We start from the raw sequence: 26443 nt of genomic DNA, 5'->3' as shown, positions 1-26443 counted from the left end.
ATGGTCAGTTATGACCAAAACATCGACAGACTTGTTCTTGGAGTCTTCGGCCGACCAAAAGTCAATGCAGACCAACTCCAGTGGCCTGGTTGTTGTTATGCTCTCCAGGGGAGCCCGTCCCTCAGGTTCGACAGTCTTGCTGACGATGCATCGTTGACAATGCCGAACGTAGTCTCTCACGTCTCTGTCAAGGTTTGGCCAGAAAAACCTCTGTCTCGCCAAGCTGAGGCTCCTGAACTGAGCTTGATGTCCAGCCCTATCGTGAATCCCCTGCAGAACCTCGGCCTTAAGTGAGTCAGGAACAACATATTGAAAACGCTTCGCTTTGGTTTTCTGGTCTTTTGAAATCCTGTACAACACACCATCACTCACAGTGAGCCTATCCCAGTGCTTCAGATACCTTGTGACAAGAACAGACTCATTGAATCTTTCCCTCCTTGAAGGCCTCCGATGTCTCTCAACATAGGACAGAACACGAGAGAGAGTTCTATCCTCCAACTGCTTATCACGGAGGTCCTTCTCTGTGTAGGCGGGTAAGGCGTCCTGTCCAGGTGGAACCAACTGAGGTAAGTACTGCAACACCTCAACAGCACGGGCCCTTGGACCAGCATCCCATTCCATGTGTGACTGTAGTACAGCAGACACATCCTCCATTGCAACAGACTGAGTGTGCATGTGAAGCGGACTGCATGCAGACTGGTTATTGTTACTCAGAGACGAGGGTTCCCTGTGCTGGCTGGATGACCGAAAGGCATTTTGGACAGAGAAACTTGACATATCTTTGACCTCTGTGAGAAGACCTGCATAGGGTTCAGCAAGTAGCCTGTGGCCAACACTCCCCTTGACAAACGGCACACGGCTCAGGGCATCAGCCACGATGTTCTGTGGACCTGGAACATACTTGATGTCAAAGTCGTAACTCGCCAACTTGGCTACCCAGCGTTGCTCACAACAATCTAGCTTCGGCTTTGTCAGGATGTGAGTCAAAGGGTTATTGTCTGTCCAGACTGTGAATGTGTGGCCTTTCAGCCAGTGACTGAACTTTTCGCAGACTGACCATTTCAAGGCCAGAAACTCCAACCGATGAGCTGGATAGTTCTTTTGGGACTGAGACAATGACTTGCTCGCAAAAGCAATGGGCCTGGCCCGTGCTTCCCCCTCTTGAATTTGAGACAGAACCGCGCCTATGCCATCCAAGGAGGCATCAGTTGACAGCATGAATGGGCGGTTGAAATCGGGAACACCGAGCCTCTCAAACACCATCTCCAGGCGCAGCAAGGCAGTCTCCTCATCAGGCGCAAACACCAACAAGTCATCCAAATAGCACAGCAGACTCAAATAGTTTTGGTCTCCGAAAATGCTGGTCATCATGCGCATGAAGCTCCCAGGACTGTTGCAAAGGCCCTGCGGCAGACGGTTGTACTCATACAGACCCATGGGAGTGGTGAAGGCGGAGTACTTCCTATCGTCCTCATGGAGTGGCATGTTGTAAAACCCGGAGGTCAAATCCATCGTGCTGAAAAGGCAGTTGCCTCCTAGCGCTGCCAAACAATCTGCCTGGTGAGGAAGGGGGTGAGCGTCCTTCAGGGTCCTTTTATTTAACCAGCGAAAGTCTGTACAAATGCGGAGATCACCGTTCTTCTTCCACACAAGCACCAATGGTGAAGCGTATTCACTGGTTGATTTTCTGATGATCTCTTTTTGCTCCATCTCGCTCAGCACCTGGCACAACTTTTGGTACTGGCCAGGGGGCACTCTCCTGTATGGGAGTCTGAATGGTCTGTTGTCAGACAGGTGTATGCGATGTACAAAGTCCTTTGCCTCCCCACAATCAAGATGGTGGCGTGAAAAGACATCCTCATACTGCAAAACAAGATCAGCCATCCTCCTCTTACAATCCACTGACACTTCACATGACTCAATGTCAACAGTACTGAGCCCAACTGAATCGAGCTTGTCTTTGGCAGAATCTGCATCAACCGTAGGAGGCACGGTTGATTGGGTGCAACCGGCCAGGGGAACCTCTGTCTGTTCAGCAACATCCATGTCCTCAAGCGCTACACATGTGTAGATATCAGCCAGCTTTGCATTGCGCCTCAACAGCACAGGTCTGTCAGATGTATTGATGAGCTTTAGCGGGACCCGCCTGTCTCCCCACAGTGTAGTTACAATCTTTGCGACCAGAACACCTCTGGGAGCCGAACGGGACGACGTGGGCTCTGTTATGACGGTGCTACCTGGGGAAATAGCAGTGTTTTTTGGCAGTTTTCCCCAGAGAAGATATTCACGGCCAGGCTCAAGGTAAGTGGCTGAGTTACATCTGACTGTACCGACCTTGTCAGGAACCTCTCCTCCTTTCCAGGGGTTCACACCTGAGAGCATAGACAGGAAACGTTCTGTTTCTGGATCTTTGTCTGGGCAAGGTCCAGAGACTGTTTTCCAGTAGGACTCACATAGCTTAGACTGATGCAGGATGTGTTTTATAACATTTGTCCCAAGTATCAACTCATCGTGCTGTCCTGGGACAACAAGTGTGGGAACAAACATCTTACAGCCATACACTTCCATTTCCACATCAAAAGCACACTTAGGCCTAACACGAAGTCCGCCACATCCAACAAGGACTACATTCACATCAATCCGTTTTTGGTCGGTTATCACTCCAGCATCTCTCAGTTTCATCTCAGCTGTTTCATTAATGCTACATGCCATGGAACCACTGTCCAACATGCCTCCTATTGTCACTGTCGCACCCATCACCACAGGTGTGTAGAAAAGACTGTCACTACTGCCAACTCGGTGAATATTCTGATAAACGACAACTTCAGATTCATCACATGAGTCTCTCACAGATGTGTAAACAGTCTCAGCATCAGACATGTCGTCTATTTGGGAGTTTTTTGTGCGACCTGTACTGCCTCCCTCGGAATACAGGTCAGCTAGTTTCCCTCAGTTTGGGAATGGGGGGGTTCTTGGCAGGGCAGTTCAGTTTGGTGTGACCAGGGGCGTGGCAAGCAAAACAGTCTCTCGGACATACAATGTGTAATGGTGCTGTGATCCGAGTCATTACAGACCTTACAAACTGCCTCTCTGACGCGTTTCTCACGATAGGCACGCTGGAATCTCCCACCTTGCATTGGACGTGCAGCATCGCGCAGTTGCATTTTCTCCATCATCTCCTGAAACATGTCGACCACACGAGTGAGAAGTCTCTCCTCTGACTGTTGGAGATTCTGTGCCACAGCTGGTACAGAGGGATAACTCGTAACATGAGGTTCGCCTTGACCTGGGGTAGATGCAGGAGAGGGGCAAGGAGGATGACGCACATGATGCTGGCCTTGGAGAGAGAAAGGTGAGGGACTCGGAGTAAGACACTGCACAGACACCGTCTGACTTGTTGATGACTGACTAGGCTGCTCAGAGGCAGCTGCAGTGACGTAGTTTTTCAGTTCTGCAGTACCAGCGGCTCCACCACTGACCCTCAACTCCCTTTGATAGTCATCAATCCTCAGCTGAACATCACGTGAGGTCCATTCATGAAGTGGCTTACACTTTAAGGTGCAGGACAACTCTGGGTCTGGGCAGTGTTTGACGAACATGAGAGCCACTTCATCATTCATGTTCTCCGTCCGCTTCCCTTGTCTGCTTAGGCCCTCAAGTGCTAGGTCGGCAGCTTTGTTGAGTCTTATCCAGTAGTCAACTGGATTTTCTCTGTGCTTAGGCAGAGTGGCATAGAAGTCTGCTAGAGGGAGACATGAGGGCGCAACACTGAAGTAGTGGAGAAGAACATTGTACATCAGTTCAGGTCTCTGTTTAACGTCAAGTGTAGGATCACTACGCAAGGCAATCTTCACAACATCCCTGGCCTTGCCCATTAAATGGCTCATAACTTCCTCGGCTTGGTCGCACACAGGAATCTCTCGTTTTCTGAGATGTGTTTTAGTCATGTCAATCCAGTCCTGGACTGGGTATTTGTCGGTGTTATCCCCTCTGAATGTCTGGAGTCCTTTATCAGAGTTTACATGTACTGTCACATGTGGAGAACGGTCATGTTGGTCAACATCACAGTGTGTGTTCTGGGTGGTAGTAGTCTGGTGGTCACTGTTCATGTTTACTACACCAGCTGACATCAACTTTGCTACAATGGATTCCCCAATTTGAGCACCTAACTGCCCTACCATGTCTGTAAGATGATGAATAGCATCCAAATCACTGCCAGGAGTGGACGTGAGGGGACCGTCTCTCATAAGCCCACTAACAGGAGTACTACCTGGGCTCTGACCTAGCCCTGTATCCTCACAACTATCACGTGTTAGCTTAGAATGTCCCACATCCCTACTGCCCGCTATATGACTGAGCCAAACACCCCTACCTTTTGGCAGACGAGGACTAGCAAACTCATCCATTGTTATTTTACCAGCCGTTTATAACCATTAAATGTACTTGCGTTGTGTGTACTTAGAACCAAAATGTAGTAGAAATGCAAGTTAATGTAAAAAAAAATAACTAACACAATAAGGATAGACAATTCAAAGCACTATGCCCTATTCCACAGTCTTTTATAAACCTTATATGACCACAGTAGTCTTGAAAAGGCAGATCAGGACGGCAGCACAGCATCCACGGCGACGAGCATCAAGCTGATCTGAAGATCCGGGTCACGGCACCAGTGTAACGGACTTGGAATGGCATGGAAGGAGACGACTCAGAGGGTAGCTTTCCAGCATTTATTCGCTGCAGAAAACAGTACAACACACACATAAATTGACGTCTGGTCTCTCTCTGCACTTCTGCTCCCCTCAACAGTACGAAACACCACTGTCCGCAAGTCGGGACTAACAGCGACATCAATGGACAAAACAAACAACTACATGAGGTGGAATGATTAACAGAACCCGCGAAAATTATAACAAACAAAGGAAAATACATACCTGCAGAAAACAGTACAACACACACATAAATTGACGTCTGGTCTCTCTCTGCACTTCTGCTCCCTAAACATGGAAAATAACAGAATTTACACCAGGAACGACCGCCGAACTCTGCGTTGCTACGTCTTTTTCTATATGACAGCACTCTCTCTGTCTGCCTGACGTGAAAGCAAATAGCGCCTAAAAGGCTAACTTAAAATGGCCACAAAACTTATATTTTAACGGTCAAAATGACACGTAACAACTAGATAAAGTGATCGTTTTAGCAGTTGTTAAAGTGTGTAACCTAAACAGTTTAATTTTAGGAGAATACGACAAAATAGTACAACAGCATTATTCCACACAACTTACCCTCAACAGTACGAAACACCACTGTGAGGGCAAGTCGGGATTACGGGGGCTTTGGAGGTACAAAAGAGGCGAGACGCCGCTTCCGCAGGGAGCATTAACAAAATAAAATGCTAAATAAAAATAGCTCATAAAGATATAATTCACACATACTCAACAGAATAATAAAGTACATTTTTAACTCTGTTACACTTACACCAAACAAACAACATGTAGGAGGTGCCTCTTTCTAGAAAGTTGCCCCTCAACTCAGAGACGTTGTGTGCACCACTGCACAGATCAGTTCAATCCTAAACGAACTATAACAAAACAATAACTACTTATTGATAACTAATGCCGGATGAGTCTCATTTCCGAGATTTTGCCAGTCGTCGTTTGCAGGTGTAAATTAAGTTAATCGGAGCTCAGTTTTTAATTTGTATTGTTCAGATAAAGTCAAGTTACGTAACAATACGTGAATGACGTAATGAGGAAACGTACGGGTAACCAATCACAAGACAGTTTAACATCCGCTGAATTGAAGCACAACGCGGATACACCCAAAACTACGGGACTACTTACTTAGAGAGAAGTATTGTGAGCTTTGTACTTTGTTTTCAAAGTGGTATGTATGTGTTTTGAGCAGATATTCTGGCTGCTACTTTATTTAGGATGGAAACTAGAGACTATCTCTCTGAACTACACGAATACGTACAGAAAACACGCTCTAAACTGCACTTTGAGGGACGCGAGGTTGGCCCTGCCCATGATATAACGTGAGTTAAATAAAATGTATGTTACTGTTAACCGTGGGTTGTACCTTTGCACATTATCACGCAGTAGTCGATGAGTGACCGTCTCTTCCGTAGGGTGCCATGAACTATATGGTTGTTTAATATTAACTGTATCAGTGATGTCCTGTGATGTTTTTACATCTTCATTTGTTAAGTCAATGGTGGTCAGGTAAATGTGATAGAAGAGAGGTATAAAGTTGTATTAGTGGAAATACTTGAGTACCTCAAATGTACATTCTTTGAATAAATGTAACGTTGCTGTTAATTTCAGCTCATGAATGTAATCAGGCTGAGGCTGTGTGTGAATATAGTCCAGTGGTTACAGCAAGGATGATTACCTTACCTGGGCTGTATATTGTAGTGTGCAGACTAATAATGCACCAGTAATTTAATGTACCATCAACCATCATTTTCAAGTCAACTTGCCTTAATGACAGAGACGTGACATTGTTCCCACAGATACACCCAGTGGGTAGTCCTAAATGGTAAATCCTATCCCGATGGTGTGGGCAAGAACAAGAAGGAAGCCAAGCAAAATGCAGCTAAATATGCCCTAGAAAACTTGTTGGAGAACAAACATCAGGAGAACAAACATCAGGACACGGTAAGATTATTGTTCCTCTCTGCGTAACTATCCACTAGTATTTAAAAGTAAAAGACCAATCATAGGCCTAAAAACCTGTTGTGTTCTATGGTGTCACATACTCAGCAGGCCACAGTCCACCTTGTCAAACATTTTAACATTGTACTTTATTGTACTCGCAGGATTACAAAGACAAACTGAGAGAAACAGAGACCAATTTCATTGGAATTGTTGCCCAATACTGTCAGAAAACAAACTGCTGCCATTCATACATTGAAGAGAGGAGATGTGATCCAACTGGTAAGCGTCTGTAAGTATGAACCTGAACCTCTGTACTCTGAATAGACACTGCAGACACTCTGTTCTAACTCTTGATTAATATTCAGTTATAAACAATATTAAAAATGTTATAATAATGATATGAAATATTTCCTCTTTTTGTAAAACACAACACAGATTTTTCTACAAATTAATGATAGACAATAAGAACTACCCTGAGGGTGAGGGTAAGACTGTCAAGGAAGCCAAACAAAATGCAGCTCGGCTAGCCTGGTCTGCTCTCCAAGAACAGTCAGACTTTGACAGCAAGGTATTTCATGTTTTTTTTACTTCCTTTATATCATGAAATATACACTCACTTGCCAATTTATTGCACAAACTAACAAAGTCTAATACAACAGTCCTGCCACAAATACTACCTTCACAAAGGCCATAATGTACAGGTTTTATTGAAACTGTTTTAGATTAAAGATATTTCTTTAACTTTATGATCATTTTTGAAGATGTAGCTTCGGCTGCTATTTAACTGTGTTGCATTATACTAAGTGTGTGTGAAAGGTGTTTCTGTAAATCAGCCTATCCTCATGATATAAATGGGGAGGACAAAATATTAGAAACACCTGTCAGTATAACACATACAATACAATTCAACAGCACCACAAACTACAGCCTTCAAAATGTGTTTTTTTTTGTTCCAGGCATTGCACCTTTTTTCTTTTTAGTTCCAGGCAACTGTCTTTATTTCATTCTTGTTTTTGGTGTTTTTCTACCATCATGTTGAGAAAAGATAACACCAGGCTGTAGTTAGTGGTACTTGCTAATACTAACAGGTGGCAGCAGATCCTAACAGCTACTTTTGAAGACTTTTAAATAAAAAGCTTCCATTGAGGTGAAATTTTACATGAAATAATAATGTCTATATTCTTTGCATTTTAGGTGTCTGTCAGATCAGCAGTGTCAGCAGATGGTGCTCCACCTATGTTGCCTGCACGATTAACTACGCAGTAAGGCACTGAATGTCATTAGTAAAAGAGCAAACAACAGAGTTGAATAATGAGAAAGCTGTACTCATGTCTCTCATTGTATTCCATAGGAAGTCCCATGAATCATCATCAGAAAGCACACCAATGGGCAGAGGAGGCTCAAATATATTCACTGATTCATCAATCCCTTCTGAGGCTCAGGTCTGTTCTCTCACTTAGTAGGTCAAGCAAAAATCTACAGTTATGATATTTACAGACTGTTGCACACAAGTAGCAGCCTTGTAAGTAAAATAAAGTTTAGTTTGGGTCCATAGCTGTGGTATAACCAGATGAAAAATGAAAATAGTTTGACTAAGGTGAAAATTACATAAAATAATTGATATTATTTAACATTTTTCAGGGCTACAGGACAGTACATCATTTGGAACATGCTGCATTATAACATCTTTTTGTGAATTGTAGATTCCTTTAAGGTCAGCTGATTCTAAAGATGATGCCTCAACCAGGTTGTCAACATCAACTTCACTGTAAGGCACTTATTGACCCTACTATTAGAAGTCAGTCAGTTTGTAGAAAGCTGTACTCATGCCTCTTATTATCTTCTCCTAGGGAGTCTCTTGCATCGTCACAAAGCATGTCAACGGGTACAAGTGGCTCAGCAATATTCACAGATTCATCAAACTCCTCCAGGGATCAGGTCTGCACTTTATATCACATCTCATCTTAAAAGCTGTGATAGTAAATAGAAAAATCAAATTTCTGTAAATGCAATACTTGTGATCTCACACCACCTATGAAGAGTCACTCCAAAAGACTACATGCTACTTGGCTGTTTTGATGTAACAAAGGACACGTTGTATGTCCTAGTTCTTAAAAAGTATACAACTTAATAATCAGAGCAGGTTCAACATTTTAAATCCTTTTATGCTTTTATTCTCTAAGGATGCGGTCAAAGACCAGAATATGGGAAACCGTCAGAATAAGACGTCCATCCAGTCGAGGTATGAAAAACATTAATTTGCACTGTAGCATGTGTTTTATATACTGATATGACCTTAAACTTCTCTCCCAATAATTGATGTTCAATCAATAAGACATCTCTATGTTTTGCCTAAAAATAGCGTTAATCTCAACAGGTTTACGTCAGAGTTTGATCCCATGGAGTGTCTTGGCAGAGGAGCCTTTGGTCGTGTTTACAAAGCAAGACATAAACTGGACAGGAGATTGTATGCTGTAAAGATTGTCCGCTGTGAAAAGTAAGTCAGGGTTCGTACGGTCATGGAAAACCTGGAAAAGTCATGGAATTTAAAAATGGTTATTTCCAGGCCTGGAAAAGTGCTTGAAAAAAATAAAATCCCAAAAGTTTTGGAAAAGTCATGGAAATGTGTTATATTCATATTTTCATGTCGTTCATTTACGGTGAGTTGCCAGCCGGCGTTTCTCAGATTGGAGTGAGACGAGGAGAAAATGTGATGTCGTGATCTTCGCAATAGAACATCTTTGACGTGTCGAGTCTTGGCCAATCAGCGTTCAGATGTCTACAGCGTCTTCATTTCCCTCCGTTAAAGTTTAAGTTACGTTATGTTCCGTTACCGTTCATACTTGCTGGGTTAAGTTAACGTCCACTGCATGCGGAACTTTGTCGACTGTTAACGTTCGTCATTATCGCGATTTAGAAGGAAAAAACGTAACGTGATTAAACATGCAGGTCAAATAGCTTCATGAAGAGGAAGCTGGTTGTGTAGCGCAGCTTGACACAGGGCTGAGATGTGAGTGGAGCTGGGCCTGGATAAAGGTGGAGGTCCAAACAGACCTGAGTACAGCTTCCTGCTGTCACAGTATTTTAAATGCATTGATAAGGCAGGGTATGCTAAATGCAGCCTCTGCTCCAAGGCGATGAACTACAGCAACAAGGGCTCACATGCCCTCTCATCACACTGCCAGACATGTTCACTGTAATGACCACAGCCAGTGTGGTCATTACAAAATGTTTGTCAACCCGAGTATATTTATAAATGTTTATTCTTTTAATCAAACTGTTGTCTCTCATTCGTTTGTGTCATTTAAGGTATACTGTATGCTTTGGAATTCTCATTGTTAGTTTAAATACTACATTTTCTCACTTTTTCATGTATACACCGAGATTTCGCAAAATGTTTGGTCATGGAAATTTGGTTTAAAGTCATGGAAATCCATTGGTCAAAATCTGTATGAACCCTGGTAAGTATACAGTCGTACAGCTCCAGTGTGCATTGTGCCGTATTTAGTAGTATTTTATTCCTGCTAAGTACTTTGTTAATGATTATTTTTTTTCTATTCTCTTTTGGATCAGTAAAGCTCTTCAGGAGGTGGGGACATTATCAGACCTCCATCACTGTAACATCGTCGGATACTGTACAACTTGGATGGAGGATTCAGAATACCAGGGGAATTCTGAATCAACTGACAGTTCAGCTGACAGTTGGGCTGGTTACAGCTCTTCCCAGTGAGTCCCATGCACTTACCTTTAGTCTTACCTTTTTATTTCAAGCTAAAATGGAAACAGACCACTTTTCCCTCCCTGGCATTTCCAAGTGGTATTATTGGTGCAAAGAAAACCGTATTGCCTTCCGTCTTCCTCGGGGCCTAGCAGCTACCAACAACACAGGACTATAATAAAGACAGGGGAAAACACTCGGTAGGATAAACAAGTAGGCAGGTTTTATTACTTACTGGTCTAGTAGAAAGAAAGCCAACTGAATTTGTAACCCTCTCAAGTCCTGAAGCTCCCTCCGCTGAGCGAATGCCCGTCCAAGGTTCGCTCTTGTTTTATCTCAGTTTGTTTTTTACCTCTTCGCCTCTTTTTCATCCTCCATCAACGGAATTGTTTTTGTTTTGACGGGAGGAGTTTCCCTGTAGATCGTACCCGGTGGCAGACATAAAAATTTGTTGCCAAATCTGTTGCCACTTAGAAGGAGCGTAATTCAATTTTTTTTTCTCCTTTCTTTTGTAGGTCTGCAGGTAATCCATCGGCAAAGTACCTCTATATTCAGATGGAGTTATGTGACACCAAAACACTTAAAGATTGGATTGCTGAGAAGAACACTGAGTCTCTGCAAGACTCCAAGAGAAGAGAAGAAGGTCTCAGCATTGCTCAGCAAATAATCAGTGGAGTCGAATATATTCACTCCAAGAAGCACGTCCACAGGGACCTTAAGGTGAGACCAGACTTTGCAGTGTTTGGCTGAGGCAAAGCTGATATAGACACTACCTGTATGTAACTTTAGGTGTATAAGCATTTAATATGTCGTCCAGTTTACCCCTACGAGGCTCAGCCAGCAGCCTGAGACTGATCCTGGTGTAAGACAGAAGTGAAACTGGTCAGATGGCGGATAACATAGAACCAGTATATTGTTCTGGTGTTCACTCATACAGAGTAGCAGCACCACATACTAGACATTTGCAACTCACCACTATTTACTAATGAACACATGGTTATTCTAAGTATTAGGCTGGATCCTGCCCCAACAAGTCCTAAGTTGGTGGAATTATGCTGCTGCTGCTCACCTGCTGTTTGAAGTCCAGTACACAGTTCAGTACATCATAGACTTCTGTGGTTGTGAACAACATTATGAGTGGGGGGCAAAGAAGATTTTAGACAGCATCACAATGACGGCTCTATTGCAAGATGGCTCCCGTGAACCAGTCAATAAGTGGATTGTGCAGCCTGAGCATGGGAAAACCCAGAATAACAGGTAGTTAAGATGCGTTTCCAGGAGGACTGGAACAGTTCTGGAGGTGACATTATCCAAGAAACTGGATTGATCTGGAATGGAGTTAGTATGTAGCAAAGTGAACGGAGCAAAACAGCAGAATATTATGAGCTGGCTGTAGTTGTGATGTTATTTTTCTGCCTCGTAAACATTTGTGAACATAAATTCATTGTGTGTAATATCTATTCATTATTTCTCGACTTGTGTTAAAGTCTGTTCATTTTTTAAGGCCAGTATTCAACAATTCCCCACCAGAATAGTATTATTGGTAGGATGGAGGAAGCTTTCAATAGTATTTACAACATCTGGTTATAAAACCCTTGAACACACTACTTGTAAATTGATGGTATTCCATTAGATTTAACATAATCATAATAAAATGAACAAATACCACAGTATAATAATGTCACATTATTAGATGTTTTTGTTCGTTGATCATTACACCAATTATTGACCCAATAAAAGCCACACACGCTGACTGTTTAGATTTAATGCTGGTTTCCCATTTTAAATCCATTCACTAGTTCAGGTGTTGACTGCCCATCACATGAGGAGCTAGATATTTATTTGTTTCGATTTGTGTTTTTTCATTTCAATGATAAGCCTGACAACATCTTCTTTGGACTGGATGGAGAAGTGAAGATTGGAGACTTTGGTTTGGTCACCAGAGATGCTGATGATGACGATGCTTTGATGGAGAGATCAGAGCAAAGAGGAACCGAAACTTACATGGCTCCTGAACAAGTGAGATGGTCTATACTGACAATAACTTCTTCGAAATGATTGTGTTGACAAATGTATTCTTCTAATGGGCTTAATTAGGTCGACTACCTGTATGCCTACCACACATCTCAACCTCACCTATCTTTACTTTTGGCAGTGAGAGCTGTAGAATCAAAATGTTTACAGCAAATGTGTTACAACTTTTATGTCAATAGACCATTATTCAGCTGAAAGCTGAAGCTTATTTTAGTTAATGAGCATAACTAGTTAATATGTTATAATGATTAGGATAACATGAAGCTGCTGAAGTACCTATTGTCAATACTGTGTTTTTATTCTGTCACAAAAGAGGGGGAAGAACTATGACCGTAAAGTGGACATATTTGCTCTGGGGTTGATCTACTTTGAAATCCTTTGGAAACTCTCTACTGGCCACGAAAGAGGAGTGGTGAGTCCATACAAATAGAAAACCAGCTTCTGTCGGTATACACCACTAGTTGATTTATTTTCAGTATGGTGTGTAGCAAAATCAATGTACTGTAGATCACAGATACGTTGGAACTTCATTGTTCATCTTTTAATCTGTCTTGTGTCATTTTTATTGTACTCATTTGTAACATTCAACAGAGCACAATTTAAGTATTTGTAAATTGTGGCTAACTTGTTCTTTCATCACCTTATGAATACCAGGTTTGGGATGATGCCAGAAGTCAGAAGCTCCCTGAAGAGTTTGGACTGACCTTTCCCCAAGAGGTAGATTACCATGGACAATGAGCATCAGGGTGCCCGTTATTCATAAACCGTACAAATTGGAAGTACTACTTCACTTGAGTATTTTCTTCTCATGACACTTCATACTTCAATATTTCAGAGGGAAATATTATACAATTATTAGACAGCTTAAATTCCGATTTTTGCACACCAAACATGAAAATGTTATAGTACAGCTGAAATTATTATTTTAGGAATTGATTGACATAACAATGTAATGTGAGGATTTAAAGATTTTTTGTTTTAATTTATTTGTTTAAATCGTTATGAAGGTCTTACTTTGGACTCTGGGTATTTGTAACAGCATTAAAATCTATTTTCAGAATTTTTACAAACCAAACAAACAGTTAATTGATGGAGAAAATAGTCAGCAGATGAATCCGTAATGAACCATCTCTAACGCCTCAAAGGATTAGAGTCAAAACAGGGTTACTGCTGTCTGTATGTGAATAATGTCAAATATCAAACAGTGTTTTGAGTGTGTCATAAGTTCATATATTGGATATCCTGTGAAGTGGAGCTTCAACAACATGACATTTTCTATTATTGTTGGTACAAATATCTCAGAAGCACTTGTGTTTGTTATTTTTGCAGAACCAAATCATTGAGTTAATGCTGAATGAGAAGCCTGAAGACCGACCCGAAGCAACTAAACTGAAAGCAGAAATGGAGATGTGTGCTCAGACATTAAACGCACAAAATATGCATCAGGAAGATGCAGCTGTCTGATTATCACAAGGAATTGTGATAAGTCTTTACCAGCATATAGAAATGTATCTGTTATAATGTCTAATGTTACCAATATGATTTTGGAGGGACATGGTTCACGTACTGCACTTGTATAACTGAGATCAGTACAAAGCTCTTCACAAGGCCTCACGTTCACTCCCTCAAACAGACGACCACGGGAACAGTCGTGTGTTTGAGGCTCAAGGACACGTCAACTTCAAGACAGAAGCTCAAATGATTAACCATTCAAGTATTGAAGAAACTAGAAAGTGGTCCTAGTAGTATGGGTTTTAATAATCGGAACGAATCATGAAATCAAGTTTATTGTGATTTTAGAAAATAACTATTGGTTCTAAATAATCATGTGCCGGTAATTTCTGTGTCCACAGTTGACATTTTATTCTATACTGAAAACGGTTGATGAATTTAAAGTAATGTGACATGATGTCACATTACAGCCTTTGTTTTAGAGTGTGTATGTTAATAATGGTTATCCTGGATAGAATGGTCAGATATCTATACACTAAATGTACATATATACACACATACTATACTATACATACAGTATAGACAGTACGGTCACCAGACAGAAAACTTTGGACGGGCATCTTATTTCTCAAGGTGGGGCCCTCTTTTTGGATTGTTTGTTGGGGTTTTGCATACATTTGTTTTAACAAAAACTAAATTGGGAAATAATGGAAATATTGACCATATTTTATTATATTTCAACAATATTGTTGGACAGAATTCACTGGTATATTGATGAATTAGGTTTTTATATTGTGTGAGTGGCTGCTGCACCTGTTGCGTCAGGATTAAAGGTTTACAATATGGTTTTGATGTTATCTTCCTTTTGATGTATTTTTCCTAAGCCAATGTATGCACATTTTTTATTTAGCCAATAAAAACACAGCATTACAGTAAAACGTAATTACATGAACAAAAGACTTTCATTATGCCGTTACAACATTCTGCTTGACAATAATCATATGACATGTCAGCCAATGACAGTATGAAAATGGCACAGCTAAGAAATATTGGAAAAAATAGCCCTTTGGCTAAAATAGAACTTGTATTAATGCACATCCCAGCATTCATTATATAAATATGAGAAAATTATATTGAGCTTTTTCTAACTTTTCCTGTACTCCCTCTGCGTTTTGTTACGTTGTGTCATTGCAAATTGGTGGTCATTGGGTGGACGGAAAGTTCACCAAAGTTCAACTCCATGAAAATGTAAAGATGAGAATTTACTCCACCACTGGAAGCAGATGTTTTTATCGCCCCTTTGCTCACAGAATGAAACTGAACAGGAGGCAAATGTTTATTACGTCCATGTGTGACAGTGCCTTTAATGATTTGATCACATGCATGTTAAAACACAGTGTTTGATGATGAATTAGAAAAAGTGTTTGTTTGAATTTTGTCAACTAGCAAGATGATGACTGCACACAACAGCAGCAAAGATGTGGAGAGAGTATTAGTAGTATTAATACTTAAATTACCAGCCATTTAAAAATACTTCTGGTGGATTGTTGATAGTCATTCTAAGTAATTATAATGTCAAGTCCAACAGTGGTTGAACTGGCAGTCAATGCCTTGTGGCCTTTCTGGAAGTCATGAGGTCTAAAAATAAAACAAAGTAAGATAATAACAAAGCATTGTTTATTATATCATGGACTGCTGTAGATGCAATTTATGAAACAGGAATTTAGGAATGCTGGAATTCAACATTTCAATAGAAAGACAATAATGAACATGGGAAGTGTTTTAAGCAGCTGAGTTTCTTTAATTGTATTCCACAGACAGGTTCAATGGATGCAGGAGGCAGTAATGCACCTAAAACGCTGGTTGCCAACCGCTACGTAAAATCAAGATTAGTTCATTAGTATTTAAGGAGTTGAAAGTTTATAAGCCAACCAAAGTGTAAATGATGTAGTCTGTAATGAGTTTGATCACATTTGAAGGGAACCAGGCTGAAGGTACCTGAACAGAACAAGCTACTCTCATCTGGACAAAGCAGGCAGCACTGTGAGGGACATGACTTTTGATCAGTGCCTTCAATACAATCGTAAGAAGATATAAATGGCTCATTCTAAGGTAACATAAACACAACGATTCTTATTTCCAGGTGATTAAATAAATTGTACATGTTATATTCCATTTCTGCCAATCCCCCTAATTGCTACACACTGTACCTTTAAAATAGATGTCTGTCAAAACAATTATTGACAGAGAACATTAACAGCTTCCAAAACCAAAAGAAACACCTCACTTTGACTAAAGGCTACTAACACTTTTGCCAGTATTACAATGTATGGTTTTAATTTATCCACAGTGAGTTCCCATCTACACAGTTTTGATATTTGACACCACGTGAGGGTGCCATGTTGTGTTACGTTTACGGAGAAAACGAAACTTACTGAGGGTGAGGCTGCATTAAAACAGCCCGCTGGTACGTGGAAGTAGAGCTGAGATAAAAACGAAGAAGAGCCGTCGTTAGTTAGTATTGTGAGGTTTATTCTTTGCTGTGTTGAGAGGGGACGTTGTGACGGTTGAGTTATGTATAATGGCCGTAGCTAAACTCAACGAGTACACACAGAGAGAGCGCTTAGACCTGAGGTATGAGGACGTTCGGGCTGTTGGCCTGGATCACATTAAAACGTGAGTTGAACACATTCTCTGGTGCGATTTACGACACGAAAATAATTGAATATAGGATTTGAAGAGATGTCGGACTTAAATAGAACATGCGATTGAATGGGAGGATAGAGGTTTCTCTTGTTTTTTGCTTTAAACATAGGAAATAGGTGTTAAAGCCAATCGTTGTCCTCCTCAGGTATGTGTAACGCACTTTATCAATGTTGGTCAGCTGTTATACGTTCAAAGAACACATACAGTAGGTGTAACATTAAATAAACAGTGTATATCTTCACAGTTGAGTGGGATATTATGTATTGTTTTCTGCATATTGGAAAAAAAACAATAGGAACATTTTGATGAATTTGGCATGAGTGTAACATTCCTTTAATAAAGACTAATAGATGCAGGGGTGCTGAACCTCAATATTTATAAGTACAAGTATTTACTGATCTCTGTCTGCAGCATCGGGTTAGATATTGAAAAATAATTGTTTTGGAATAGATACCCAACTCAGGTATTGTGTTGACACCAGTAGTGAAATATTAGAAATGATAACCATGTCTAGTGCTGCTAATATAATGGCAATGCACATATCACAGTGTTGTTCTCATGTAATAAAATGAATAACTCTTTATAGCATTTCGACACTAGTTGACAGGCTGCAGGGGGTCCAACACTACCTCAAGTTATCAACCTCGCCTGCAGATTCAAGTCTTTGTGATGCAACCTCTCACCACATTCTGGTGTCACCTTTCCTGTTAAACAAAGTTTTATCATTTATTCTCAGATTTACCGTGAGAGCAGTGGTGGATGGTAAGGCGTATCCTGATGGTGTGGGGAAGAACAAGAAGGAAGCCAAACTGAATGCAGCTGCAAATGCCCTGAGTGTCCTGTTGGGGGAAACAATAGACTCTGTAAGATTATTATACCTCTTTATTGGCTCACTGCATGTGTGAATTTTAGTATTCCAAAGTATAGAAAACTGATTCATGACACTCGTCTCCTCGATGTATATTTGTTTTTATCCCGACAGACAGAAAATGCAACAGAAGCTTCTACTGCACCAGCTTATCAGACAGCTTTCACTCAAGCCAACTATACATGTTGGCTCAATGAACATGGTCACAAGAACAGGATGACTATACGGGCTGTGGAGTCAACCAGACAGGGACCAAATAGTACTACTCCGTAAGCCTCAAATACATTCTAATTTGTAGCTATTTTGTCCTGATTTATAAATGCATTAAATGAAAGTTTTGTGATATTAGATGCTATAGCTTCGTGGTTGGTGATAAGGAGTATCCAGCTGCCACTGGGAAAACAAGGAAGGAAGCAAAGGAGGAAGCAGCCAAGCTTGTGTATCTCGAGATATGTGGCAGTAAAACTACAGAGGTAAGTAATGATACACACTAGTTTATTTAGACTTAATGGAAGTCCTTGATAACCATTGTGTTTTAAGGTGCCACATACTCAGCGGCCACAATCCACTGTGTGAACCATCATAAAAATTGTACTTTTGTTTTTTCAAGACTGCTATTGACAACCCTACATCAGCCCAACAAGAGGAGGTTTTGGATATCTGGTGAGTAAAACACAATGGCAGTTTCATTTTCATGACTTCAGTGTAAAATATTACTTGTTGATTACAGTTATGTGACAAGACGCATCAGTGTGAATGTTCAGGACAACAGCTGTACAGAGACAAATTTCATTGGAATGGTTGACAAATACTGTCAGAAAACAAACCGCTGCCATTCATACGTTGAAGAGAAGAGATGTGGTCCACCTCATAAGCCTCAGTAAGTAAGAACCTAAACCTCTGTTCTCTGAATAGACACCGCAGACACTCTGTTCTAACTCCTGATTTATTTTCAGCTTTCAACAATATTAAAATGTTTACACAATGATCTAAATAATTTACTCTTTTTCAAAACACAACACAGATTTTTCTTCAAATTAATAATCGACAAAGAGGACTACCCTGTGGGTGACGGTAAGACTGCCAAGGAAGCCAAACATAAAGCAGCTCAGCTGGCCTGGTCTGCTCTCCAAGAACAGACAGACTGGGACAGCAAGGTATTCCATATTTTGTACTTCTTTAAATCATTAAAATATACATGCAGTTGCCAGTTTATTATAAACACCTAGCTAAAACGAATACAACAGTTCCATGTAGCACCTAATAAATTGGCAGATTAGGATAGTTTGGTAGAAAGGTAGAAGTTTTATCGCAGTCGAGATCTAAATATACTGCTCACAGACCATATTTACCACAACCTACATGCTTTTACTTTGAAAGCCTTTCCCATAAAACACTCAAGCAAGACTGTTTATTTTTTCATTGCACTTCTACATTTTAGCTCCAGGAAATGGCCTTTTATTCTGTGCTGATGACCTTTTCTGTGCGTTGCAGGTGTCCGTCAGATCAACCGAGGATGGTGGACCACCTCTGTTTACTGCCCTGTAAGTCACTTATTGTCATTAGGAGCAAGCCATGGAGTTAAATAACGAGAAGGCTCATGTCTCACATTGTATTCCTCAAGGGAGTCCAATAATTCACCATCACAAAGCACACCGACTGGAACAGGTGGCTCAGAAATATTCAAAGATTCATCCAACTCTTCCAAGGATCAGGTCTGCACTTTATATCTCAATCGTACACATTCAATCTTAAATCCATCCTCTCATATTCTACTTTCTCTGTATGTGGAAAGGGGCGACAAAATAATAGTAGTATTATAAGAGCAAGAACGTTTCGTTTGTCTTATGAAGGAAAATAGAGAGCTGCAAGTTAGGAGGGAGTCACTCCAAAAGACTCTATGCAACTTGGTTCATTTAATGTAGCAGACAACACGTTGTTTGTTCTACTTCTTTAAGAGTATACAACTAAATAATCAGAGCGGGTCAAAATATTGTATCTATTTATTCCTTCATTCTCTAAGGATGCTGTCAAAGACCAGAATACAGGAAATAGTCAGAATGAAACATCCATCCAGTCACCATCTTTTCATTAAATTAATTGGAGAAGTTGAAAATTTGGGTCGCGGCTTGTCATTAAGGGGTGATGGTGGGTCCCGCAGCCAGACCAGTTGAGAACCACTGCACTAGTTGACTGTTGCACACTAGTAGCAGCCTTGTAAGTGCAAGAAAGTTTAGTTTGGGTCCATAGCTGTGGTATAACCAGATGAAAAATGAAAATAGTTTGACTGAGGTGAAAAATTACATTAAATAATTGAGATTATTTCACATTTTTCAGGGCTACAGGACAGAAAGTCATTTGGAACATGCTACATTATAACATATTTTTGTGAATTGTAGATTCCTTTAAGGTCAGCTGATTCTGAAGATGATGCCTCAACCAGGTTGTCAACACCAAATTCACTGTAAGGCACTTATTGACCCTACTATTAGAAGTCAGTCAGTTTGTAGAAAGCTGTACTCATGCCTCTTATTATCTTCTCCTAGGGAGTCTCTTGCATCGTCACAAAGCATGTCAACGGGTACAAGTGGCTCAGCAATATTCACAGATTCATCAAACTCCTCCAGGGATCAGGTCTGCACTTTATATCACATCTCATCTTAAAAGCTGTGATAGTAAATAGAAAAATCAAATTTCTGTAAATGCAATACCAACTACTTGTGATCTCACACCACCTATGAAGAGTCACTCCAAAAGACTACATGCTACTTGGCTGTTTTGATGTAACAAAGGACACGTTGTATGTCCTAGTTCTTAAAAAGTATACAACTTAATAATCAGAGCAGGTTCAACATTTTAAATCCTTTTGTACTTTTATTCTCTAAGGATGCGGTCAAAGACCAGAATATGGGAAAACGTCAGAATGAAACATCCATCCAGTCGCGGTATGAAAAACAACATTAATTTGCACTGTAGCATGTGTTTTATATTCTGACATGATGTCAAACTTCTCTCACAATAATTGATATACAATCAAGAAGACATTATTATGTTTTGTTTTTTTACTTTTTGCTGAAAGAATAGCGTTAATCTCAACAGGTTTACGTCTGACTTTGTTCCCATGGAGTGTCTTGGCAGCGGATCCTTTGGTCGTGTTTACAAAGCAAGAGAAAAACTGGTGGGGAGGTTTTATGCTGTAAAGGTTGTCTGCTGTGAAGAGTAAGTATACAGTTGTACGGCTCCAGTGTGCATTGTGCCGTATTTAGTAGTATTTTATTCCTGCTAAGTACTTTGTTAATGATTCTTTTTTCTATCCTCTTTTGGATCAGGAAAGCTCTTCGGGAGGTGGGGACATTATCAGACCTCCTCCACCAGAATATCGTCAGATACTACACATCTTGGATGGAGGATTCAGAATACAAGGGGAATTCTGAATCAACTGACAGTTCAGCTGACAGTTGGGCTGGTTACAGCTCTTCCCAGTGAGTCCCATGCACTTACCTTTAGTCTTACCTTTTTATTTCAAGCTAAAATGGAAACAGACCACTTTTCCCTCCCTGGCATTTCCAAGTGGTATTATTGGTGCAAAGAAAACCGTATTGCCTTCCGTCTTCCTCGGGGCCTAGCAGCTACCAACAACACAGGACTATAATAAAGACAGGGGAAAACACTCGGTAGGATAAACAAGTAGGCAGGTTTTATTACTTACTGGTCTAGTAGAAAGAAAGCCAACTGAATTTGTAACCCTCTCAAGTCCTGAAGCTCCCTCCGCTGAGCGAATGCCCGTCCAAGGTTCGCTCTTGTTTTATCTCAGTTTGTTTTTTACCTCTTCGCCTCTTTTTCATCCTCCATCAACGGAATTGTTTTTGTTTTGACGGGAGGAGTTTCCCTGTAGCTCGTACCCGGTGGCAGACAGAATTGAATCGTAAAGCGAGGCTTATAGGGAACCAATCTAAATGCGGATGGTGTCATTTTTCTATAGCCATTACATTGTGCAATCAACATTTACTTAATGAAAATTTGTTGCCAAATCTGTTGCCACTTTGAAGGAGCGTAATTACATTTTTTTTTTTCTCCTTTCTTTTGTAGGTCTGCAGATAATCCATCGGCAAAGTACCTCTATATTCAGTTGGAGTTATGCGACACCAGAACACTTAAAGCTTGGATTGATGAGAAGAACACTGAGTCTCTGCAAGACTCCAAGAGAAGAGAAGAAGGTCTCAGCATTGCTCAGCAACTAGTCGGTGGAGTCGAATATATTCACTCCAAGAAGCACGTCCACAGGGACCTTAAGGTGAGACCAGACTTTGCAGTGTATACAGTGAGCAAAATACCCAGTTATGTATGTTTAAGTCTAGACTCTACCTGTATGTAACTTTAGGTGTATTAGCATTTTAATATGTCGTCCAGTTTACCTCTACGAGGCCCAGCCAGCACCCTGAGACTGATCCTGGTGCAAGACGGTAGTGAAACTGGTCAGAGGGCGGATAACATAGAACCAGTATATTGGTCTGGTGTTCACTGGTACAGAGTCAGGTGGTGGCTTTCATTGACGAGGTCTTTCATTCAGGCAGGATGTTGAAGTTAAACCAATAACAATTTGCTTAACTAATATGTTTCTGCCTTGTAAATGTTTGTGACGTCTATCTATTATTTCTATACTCATTATGTTAAAAGTCTGGTCATCTGTTAATTCCGCTGCCCGATTATTATTCCTGGTAGGATGGAGGAAACTTTCAACAGAATTTAGACCATCAGGTTTTGAAACCTCGGAACATACATTCACATTAATAATTATAAAATGAACAAATAAGAATTAGCAAGAATAAGGAATAAGGTCTAGGATGGGTGAAAGATGAAGGATCAAACAGAAAATGTAACTCGAATTTAAAAAAAACTGTTGAGAGGATAATATCTGGTTTCAAACAGAGGTAAGTTTTTTTATTTGTTGTCTTTTATTTGTTTCAATTTGTGTTTTTTCGTTTCATTGGTAAGCCTGATAACATCCTGTTTGGTCTGGGTGGAGAAGTGAAGATTGGGGACTTTGGTCTGGTCACCCGAGATGATGACGATGGCGACGATGCTTTGATTGACAGAACAGAGGACCGTGGAACCAGATCTTACATGGCTCCTGAACAAGTGAGATGGTCTTTCATTTTGAATTCTGTTGTATTATTGTTTTAAAGTCCCGGTGAAATGCAATATTTGAGCTGCGTACATTTACGAGAGGGATTCCTTTGCATTTGATTGACTGTAAAAAGTGGGCGGGCTTAGAATGTAGCTCGATATGGATCTACAGAGGACTGGGGCTTCACACCCACATACCTACATTTTATACCATTTTAAAATTCAAGTTAAAATTTATGCAATTAAAACTGGGCTGAAAGCAGAAACTTAATTTGCCTCGTGAGCATAACTAGTTAATCTTTGATGATGAATAATGAAATGATAACATTGAACAGCTGAAGTGCCTTTTGTCAATACTGTGTTTTCATTCTATCACAAAGCGTAAGAGGAACTATGACCGTAAAGTGGACATATTTGCTTTGGGGTTGATCTACTTGGAACTCTTTTGGAAAGTCTCTTCTTGCCACGAAAGAGGAGATGTGAGTCTTTCATAACCAGAGCGTTAACATTGTGTGTTACTATTAAAGTTTGGAAATGGACCATATTATGTAGGCCTATGTCTATAGGCTAAGTTTACACCAGTCGTTGATTTATTTTCAGTATGTAGTGTGCAGCAAACACACTGCACTGTAGAAAGCAGATACGATGGATCTTTATTGTTCATCTTTTAACCTGCCATTTATAGTTTTTCCTGTATTTATTTGTAACATTCAACGGACTATAATTTGAATTATTATTAACTAACATTTTCTTTTATCCTCTTATCACTTCATGAATACCAGGTTTTGAAGGGTGCCAGACGCCAGAAGCTCCCCATAGAGTTTTTACGGACTTTTCCCCAAGAGGTAGATTACAATGTTCTTATTATCCTTAATGACTTACTTGCCACATGAGACAGACAACGGTTGAGGAGTCAAAACAGGACTGCTGCTGTCAAATATAAAGCAGAACATATGACAGTGTTTTGAGAAAAAATCAGTTTTCTTCAGAAGTATGACAGCATTTATTATTGTTGGTACAAAGATATCAGTAGACGTTGTTTTTTTTGCAGGTACAAATCATTAAGTCAATGCTGCGGGAGAAGCCAGAAGAACGACCTGAGGCAAGTAAAGTGAAGGCAGAGCTGGAGAATTGTGCAACGACGCCCCAGGAAAACGCAACTATCTGATTATCACAAGGAATTGTGATCACTTAGGAGTGTATGGAAATCTCTCTGTTCTGGTGTCTGGGATTTTATGAAATGATTTCATCTACTGTTATAAATATGATGTTATTAATATGTGTGGGTAAATGGTTATCGTACTGCACTTATATAGCGCTTTAAGATGAGATCAGAACGAAGTGCTTCGCAAGGTCCAGGAGAACGCTGTTCGTGAAAACCTAAATGTTGACATTTCCTCTTTAGTCAGTCCAGTTAACGTCAAACACGCTCTTTTCATGAACTTATGTAGTTTTGTTGCATAAACCTAACTTCCTGTGAAGACAAATGTTTATTTTGAAGAGACTCTACTGCGTGAAAAGTGATTTGTCTCTGCCTGTCTTAACTGACACTTAAGAGGTGCCTAGAGCGTCATGGTTTGAAGCTTCGGGCGACTGATTAGGCGTTGGTATTTGATGAGTTGGCATTCCTCCTGTATGTCCTGTGTTTAGCTCAAGGACACTTGAACATGCAGGCATGAGGTCAAACCATTAACTATGCAAGTAAGGAGCAATTTAAAAAGGGGACCTAATTTTATGAGATTCATAATCAGGGGACGAAACATAAATTCATAATTTTTATCATGAAAAAGAAACTTTTACATTCATTCACATCCGTCTAGCTTTTGTTTTTAACTAATCATGTGCCTTCTGTGTCCGGATTTGACATTTTATTCCATGTGGGAAATCACCAAATGTATTTAAAGTGGTGTCACATTACAGCCTTTGCTTTGTATTTGTAGCGGCAATCTTCCCTCCGTCCGATAGTCCACATTACCACTACTGTTACAGTCTGTGTTTGGCAATAAGCTTGACACGTAATGATTCTTCAGAGGCAGTAGCTTCATTTAAAAAGGTTTACTCAACAAAATAAAGTTACAAGAAACTCAACTTTGCTCAACTTGTCACAGCGTTGGCACAACGGCCAAAAAACTATGTTGCTCCGCAGACTGAATAACCTCAACTGAGGGCTGTTGGCTGTGACGTAGTCAGTAACGCAACTAAAGGAGCATTTCCACGTTTGTTACACAAATCACTTAAGACATCTTATTAAGTCTCATATGGCTCTTACAGTATTGAATAGGTTAAGTTTTAAAATAAAATATTGGTTACCATCGGCAAAAAATATACGTAGCATGATATGTAAGGAAAATCATTTTTCCTTCTTTTTGTTACAATTTTAATCACTTTATGAATCCTCCAATGCTTTGCACTATTTTTTATGCTGTTTACGGTTTACAGAACGGTTTCACATGTGTCAACATACTTGGCCAATAAAGACGATTGTGATTGTAAGTTTTATCTTGCTAATGGGTTATCAGTTAAATCCTAAAAATGACTGTTGCAAATGTCCTCGCTAACAGTATTCAAGTCATCCTGTTGTACCTGTTGTGGAAATTGGTAAATAAAATAACCTTTTAGCTCCGTAGGCAGTCTCGTGTCATAGTTGTGCAGATTGTAAAGACCTCTGAGGCAAATGTGTGATTTGTGATATTGGGCTACACAAATAAAATTGACTTGACCTGAGTACAGTTCTGTTTACTTGACCTCTTTTTGGGTCCTGAAATGAATTGCTAATTTTGTTGATATGTTGTTTAATTTTAGAGTCAATAAATCGATTTCCTTTTGAAAACCTACCTGAGACTCCTCATGCCTACCAGCTCGATCCCTCACAGATTATCAAAAGAAATAAAAATCATGGGCATCTGTTTTATATCATAACGTAACAGATGTTTGGATTAATGCTCTTTAAATATAAACATGTTATCAGTCCCTCTGTTGAAAAGTTTCCTGTTTCATTTTACTTACGTTACTGTGCAACACGCGTCTTAGGTACCAAACCCCCTAAAATCTGCCCATTTTCTGATTATCCCAGAATACATGAAAAGTACCTGCTGTCTTAGCTCCACACAGTCTCCAGAATCAATACAAACGGGATAAAACAGAATATGAAAAGAAGGATGTCTCTCCAGCAGAACTCCTTTCATAGCTTAGAGCGAGAGATGATGTTTTAGACCGTACAAAAATAATACAAGTCCTAATTAAACGTAAACTCTGTCAAATCACACATTAATAAGTTTCCAGAAGCTTGTTGCTAATAATGTAAAATTGACTCCAGTCCAGGTGATGTGAATTTCTTAAAAGGTGCCATATGACATTTAAACTTTGTATCACATATGACCCCAGTCAATCTTTTTTTATGGGAGGATAATAAAGGTAATTTGCATTTTCTAGTATAATGAAAAATTAGATGAAATACTACTTTCACAGTAACACTACAGACATGGGTCAACGTTTGTTTGCAAGCTTCATTTTAGAGTACAGTTAGTACACAAGTAGACTGAAGAAATACATTTATGTTTTTCATATATGCATATATTTCAGTATGCTCATCATGCAAATGTTGTCATTACTGACAGTTTTCCCCATGATCAAGATGGATAGATAGATAGTTACTTTATTAATCCCGCAAGGGGAAATTGTTTCGCTACAGCAGCATTTATGGTACAGGTAAAGCAATAAAAATAACAGAGTAGAAAATATTAAATATAAAAATGATGTCCATTTAGAGTTGAATACACCACACGAGGGCAGTCTTGCCCCTCATTTATTTCTCCATTTATTTCACAGAATTCTCAATTTTCCAAGACTGCTGTTTGATTGATGATTTTGTGTCTTGATTAA

General features: G+C 40.0%; 3 protein-coding genes across 7 annotated transcripts in view; 2 read left to right on the top strand and 1 right to left on the bottom strand.

The window, feature by feature from the left end:
• LOC142932663 (interferon-induced, double-stranded RNA-activated protein kinase-like) overlaps nucleotides 1–14803 on the top strand; it is a 32264-nt gene extending 17461 nt beyond the window's left edge. The window contains exons 1-16 of one of the 4 annotated variants that reach the window (XM_076076656.1): nucleotides 5804–6034; nucleotides 6512–6656; nucleotides 6818–6945; nucleotides 7092–7224; nucleotides 7851–7918; nucleotides 8008–8098; nucleotides 8360–8424; nucleotides 8507–8594; nucleotides 8840–8898; nucleotides 9034–9153; nucleotides 10230–10382; nucleotides 10890–11094; nucleotides 12253–12393; nucleotides 12722–12820; nucleotides 13063–13125; nucleotides 13738–14803. In XM_076076656.1, the coding sequence (XP_075932771.1) occupies nucleotides 5931–6034; nucleotides 6512–6656; nucleotides 6818–6945; nucleotides 7092–7224; nucleotides 7851–7918; nucleotides 8008–8098; nucleotides 8360–8424; nucleotides 8507–8594; nucleotides 8840–8898; nucleotides 9034–9153; nucleotides 10230–10382; nucleotides 10890–11094; nucleotides 12253–12393; nucleotides 12722–12820; nucleotides 13063–13125; nucleotides 13738–13872 (1797 nt within the window). In that variant the 5' untranslated portion in view covers nucleotides 5804–5930 and the 3' untranslated portion in view covers nucleotides 13873–14803. Of the gene's footprint in view, nucleotides 1–5803; nucleotides 6035–6511; nucleotides 6657–6817; nucleotides 6946–7091; nucleotides 7225–7850; nucleotides 7919–8007; nucleotides 8099–8359; nucleotides 8425–8506; nucleotides 8595–8839; nucleotides 8899–9033; nucleotides 9154–10229; nucleotides 10383–10889; nucleotides 11095–12252; nucleotides 12394–12721; nucleotides 12821–13062; nucleotides 13126–13737 lie in introns of those variants that run through there. The other 3 variants (XM_076076657.1, XM_076076655.1, XM_076076658.1) reach the window with 3 other exon arrangements.
• Nucleotides 1256–5464, bottom strand: LOC142932666 (uncharacterized). The gene is made up of 2 exons (XM_076076660.1): nucleotides 3075–5464; nucleotides 1256–2372 (listed from the first exon to the last, which is right to left on the bottom strand). The coding sequence occupies exons 1-2, from the start codon at nucleotides 4404–4406 to the stop codon at nucleotides 2367–2369; spliced, it is 1338 nt and encodes a 445-aa protein (XP_075932775.1). The 5' UTR covers nucleotides 4407–5464; the 3' UTR covers nucleotides 1256–2366.
• Nucleotides 14804–16279: 1476 nt separating the features above from the next.
• On the top strand, nucleotides 16280–25395 carry LOC142932661 (interferon-induced, double-stranded RNA-activated protein kinase-like). Of its 2 annotated transcripts, none has more exons than XM_076076653.1 (19): nucleotides 16280–16536; nucleotides 17303–17429; nucleotides 17549–17703; nucleotides 17784–17907; nucleotides 18045–18097; nucleotides 18186–18314; nucleotides 18459–18591; nucleotides 18929–18978; nucleotides 19059–19149; nucleotides 19834–19898; nucleotides 19981–20068; nucleotides 20321–20379; nucleotides 20534–20653; nucleotides 20764–20916; nucleotides 21524–21728; nucleotides 22430–22573; nucleotides 22942–23040; nucleotides 23344–23406; nucleotides 23613–25395. In XM_076076653.1, exons 1-19 carry the CDS (start codon nucleotides 16442–16444, stop codon nucleotides 23727–23729), a joined length of 2070 nt encoding a protein of 689 aa, XP_075932768.1. In that variant the 5' UTR covers nucleotides 16280–16441; the 3' UTR covers nucleotides 23730–25395. The 2 variants fall into 2 exon arrangements, with proteins under 2 accessions (XP_075932768.1, XP_075932767.1); XM_076076652.1 differs by having other exon boundaries at nucleotides 18165–18314.
• The last annotated feature ends 1048 nt before the right edge of the window (nucleotides 25396–26443 follow it).

Source organism: Anarhichas minor, unplaced genomic scaffold, assembly GCF_050575085.1.
Source record: "Anarhichas minor isolate MPS153535 unplaced genomic scaffold, ASM5057508v1 ptg000058l, whole genome shotgun sequence".
Classification (NCBI taxonomy): Eukaryota; Metazoa; Chordata; class Actinopteri; order Perciformes; family Anarhichadidae; genus Anarhichas; species Anarhichas minor.
This window is presented reverse-complemented; position numbering and strand designations above follow the sequence as displayed.

Bases quoted from the DNA above. Each gene is read 5' to 3' on its own strand.
- LOC142932666 (XM_076076660.1), bottom strand. From the start codon at position 4,406: ATGGATGAGTTTGCTAGTCCTCGTCTGCCAAAAGGTAGGGGTGTTTGG.
- LOC142932661 (XM_076076652.1), top strand. From the start codon at position 16,442: ATGGCCGTAGCTAAACTCAACGAGTACACACAGAGAGAGCGCTTAGAC. The intron at 17,430-17,548 runs GTAAGATTATTA...TTATCCCGACAG, and splicing joins TGGGGGAAACAATAGACTCT to ACAGAAAATGCAACAGAAGC. The intron at 20,069-20,320 runs GTCTGCACTTTA...TTATTCTCTAAG, and splicing joins CAAACTCCTCCAGGGATCAG to GATGCGGTCAAAGACCAGAA.